This window comes from Sclerotinia sclerotiorum, genomic scaffold, assembly GCF_000146945.2.
Source record: "Sclerotinia sclerotiorum 1980 UF-70 scaffold_5 genomic scaffold, whole genome shotgun sequence".
Lineage (NCBI taxonomy): Eukaryota > Fungi > Ascomycota > Leotiomycetes > Helotiales > Sclerotiniaceae > Sclerotinia > Sclerotinia sclerotiorum.
The window spans coordinates 130,594-134,575 of record NW_001820831.1 but is presented as its reverse complement, the minus strand read 5'-3'; the positions used below and the strand labels follow the sequence as shown (position 1 = coordinate 134,575).

Below are 3,982 nucleotides of genomic sequence, written 5' to 3'. Positions count from 1 at the left end.
ATGTCATCAAGTCAATCAAACATAGCAAATGTTGATCAATTTGATGCCCATCGAAAAATTTCAATTTGCGTGGAATCGGGTTCAACATCCCAAGTCCCAGAAATCAAACTTGATCAACATGGATTACCACTAGTACCTCAACCCAGTCGCTTTAAAGATGATCCATTGGTATGTTGTTTTTTAAATCATTATCCGATATTGCCGATATATCTCAAAATTCCAATACATCCCTTCATGACATTCAAAATTTATCTCTTCGATAAATAAACACAACGCTGATAACCTACAGAATTGGCCAACATGGCTCAAATGGGCAGTTCTCATTCAAGTTGGCTATATGGCAGCCTTAGGACCCTACAATGCCGCCCTCATTAATCCAAGTTTAGTTCTCCTAAGTAAAACGCTTGGTGTCAGTCCTCAAGTAGCCGCATACAGTACAACTACAGCAATTATCACGGGAGGTGTTTCACCATTCATTTATGCACCTCTCACAAATATCTATGGTCGTAGACCTATCACTTTATTCGCAATCATCTTGACTATCATTGGAGGAGTAACATCAGCTTGCTCAACTACATTTGCCCAACTAGTTGGTACAAGGGCACTTTGTGGGGCTGGATTTGGTGGCATGATGTCAGTAGGAACTGCTTGTGTGAATGATATGTTTTTTCTTCATCAAAGAGGTGAAGCTACTGGTGTATACTCTATTTTTATCACAAATGGTGCTCATGTAGCTGCCATCAGTAAGAAACTCACCCAAGTGAAATTTCCATGTGAAGAATTAACTAACCTAATAAATATAGTTGGTGGTTATCTTGGTTCATCCTTAGGATGGCAATGGGATTACTGGGTCGGAGCAATCAGTACATCCGTTTCACTCCTCCTTGCCATTTTTCTCTTCCCCGAAACACTCTTCTCTCGAGATCCATCCTATCTCTCTACACGTACCAAAACTCGCACATACTATGAACTTCTCTTTGATTTTCGAGGGAATGCTCTCCCTAATCGTTCACTCCACTTTTCCCATTTCTTCCAATCCTTCTACATGCTCCGCTATCCTTCTATCTTCTTCCCTTTTTGGTACTACACATGGGCATGGACTTTTATTAATGTTATGCCCGCCATCACCATCGCCACCATCTACACTGGATTCTACGGTTTAAAATCCGGACCCATTGGTCTCTGTCTAGGTGTTTCTCTCATGATAGGTAGTTTCCTTGGAGAACTCAGCGCGGGAAAAGCAAGTGATTATGTCATGTATCGTATGGCGAGAAAGAATGGAAATGTAAGGAAACCCGAATATAGACTTTATCTTTGTTGTTTATCGGCGGTGTTTATGCCCGTTGGATTGATTGTTTTTGGGGCTACGGTGGGAAAGGCCCATTATATTATTCCTCTTATTGGTTTGGCTATTGGTATGTTCGTTTACTTGTTTATATCTTATCAATATCTATCCTATTCCAACCTCACCAACCTCACCGTCCTCACCATCCTCATCCTAACCCCTTCAATCCCCCCTCCCAACTAATACTAATCCCCTAAACCCCTCCCTTCCCCCCCTCAACCCCCCCCTCCAAATATAACTAACCCCCCCTCCCCCCCATAGGCGTCTTCGGTCTCCAAATCGCCTCCACAACCCTCTACGCCTACGTTTCCGACTGCTACAAACCCCAAACCGCCGAAACAGGCGTCCTCTTTAATCTTTCCCGGGGCCTCTCATTCGTCGTGGGTTATTTCGCTCTGCCGTTTGCGGATGAAGTAGGGTTTACATGGGCGTGGTTCACGTTTGCGATGACGCTTTTGGTGTTTTTTGCGCCTGTTGGGGCGTTGATTTGGTGGGGGGAGGGGTGGAGGGAGAGGGGAGGGGTGCCTGGGTTTCATAGGTGGTTGTAGGGGGGTTTGGAGGGTGGGGGTGGAGGGTTGTTTGGGTTTTTGTGAGAGGTATGGAGGAGTTGAGGGGGTGAGAGGAGATAGGATGAAAGGGATTGTAACGATACTGTACTGGAGGCAGCGGCTGCCTGAGGTTTCGTCTGATTGGTAGTTGTGGGTTAAGGCTTTATCACTAGTCTTCACTTGGAAGTGAAGTCGTTACTAGATCAAGTAGAATGTAGGTAAACTAATTGATAACTAAGTTGAGCACGAAGCTCCTAAACTATGAAACTACTCTGACTATATACTGAACAATAAAGGGGGCCCCTAGGAGCTTTCTGGCTCCTCAAGACTCCTTATCACGCGATTTCTGATGGTGCGTGCGCATACGATCTTCAGGTGACCAAGATCACATACTAATTCGATGAAATCTGATCGTGTTTGCACACGGCCTAAGCTCTCCTAATTAATCAGTTTGCTACCATCGTAACACCATCAATCCTAATGGTGAATCGTGACAGGGATGGGATTGGTGGTTGCGGTGAGTATTATTTGATATCATAATCTGATGTAAATTAGTATATATAGTTTAATAAAATATAATATAATATATTTCAAAATTCATTATATAATACTCTTTTTAAATCTTGAAAATACTATATCAAATCTATTAATTCACAATCTATCAATTTTATTTAAGATTTTAAAATTCTAAAGTACATATAAAAGTATATCTTTTATTAATTTTTAAAATTAAAATAATTTTCATTAAATATTAATTATATTTTCAAATTTTAAAAAAATATAATTTAAAATCAATTATAATTGTTTTATTTTTAATTATTTTAAAGATTTTATATATAAATCCTACAATACAAATTGAAAATTCAAAAATTTAATCTTTTAGATCTCAACGGAATTAATTATAAAAATTTGAAAAGTCTAAAATTGTGACGCCTCACACCCCTCGGGGTCACGTGGCATGCCCCGTCTGTATTTAATCACAGGAAAACCCTCTACTTTTGTTTTTCTTCTTTTCTCCTTAGTTTAGTATTTTCTAATACAATATACTTTACCTAGTATTCTTGAGTGTGGCACAAATTTACTTCAGTTTATATATATAATAAATTTGTATTTAAAATTTCAATTTATTTTATTTATTTGTTACAGGATTATTGTCACACTCAAGAATACTGAGTAAAGTATCTTGTATTAGAAAATATTAAACTAAGAAGAAAAGAAGAAGGAAAACAAGAGTAGCGAGTTTTCCTGTGATTAAATACAAACGGGGCATGCCACGTGACCCGGAGGTGTGAGGCGTCACAATTATTAATTAGTGAAAATTATTATTTTTATTATAAAAAGATAATTTAAAAGAAAAAATGATTTAAAAGTCAAATATTAGACTAAACAATTAGGATTTCATATCTCATTCAAATCAGAAAATATAATGAGATTCAATTAATAATAATTTATAAAATCATAAATATATATCTAACTTATAGCACAATCACTTCATCAAAATCGTATCAAAATGTAAAAAGGAAAGTAAGGATTTCATTTTATTCAGATTTGTATGAACTAACTATATAGAGATTACATAGAGCCCTGAAAAGTAAATATATAGATTGAATGATTACTTAAGATTCACTAGAACTTTATATCACTCCATTGTGAATGGAATAGTTGGGATTCTGTCCCTGTCCTTGATGGGTAGCGTATAGGATTTTGAGTCCGGGGAGTTTATATCATCCTATCAGGTATAAATATAAGATTATTCAATACTGAATAATCTTAAAAATATAGGAATCATTATATTAGATTAGCAATAATTATCTACACAATTTTCTCAAGATCAGTCTTCGACCATCTCAGAACAAGTTACAAGCACCAAGCACCAAAGAAACTTCTAAAAACCAAAATTCCGGTTACAAAGGGATGAAAAGGGGGACCCAAATAAAAAGAAAACAGAACATCACTCCACAAACCGCAAAAAATGGGAAAGTATACAAAACTTCGCACAGTATAGAACATCAAGAACATATACACAACAAATCATGAAAACTATCCAACCGCAGTTTTAGTGATAACTAATCGAAGTAATCCACCATCA

At 37.1% G+C, this 3,982-nt stretch overlaps 1 protein-coding gene across 1 annotated transcript; it reads left to right on the top strand.

The window, feature by feature from the left end:
• SS1G_04041 (hypothetical protein) lies at window positions 1-1,893 on the top strand (the record flags this gene model as incomplete). The annotated part of the gene is made up of 4 exons (XM_001594184.1): window positions 1-168; window positions 290-743; window positions 804-1,415; window positions 1,607-1,893. 4 exons carry the CDS (start codon window positions 1-3, stop codon window positions 1,891-1,893), a joined length of 1,521 nt encoding a protein of 506 aa, XP_001594234.1.
• Window positions 1,894-3,982: the final 2,089 nt, after the last annotated feature.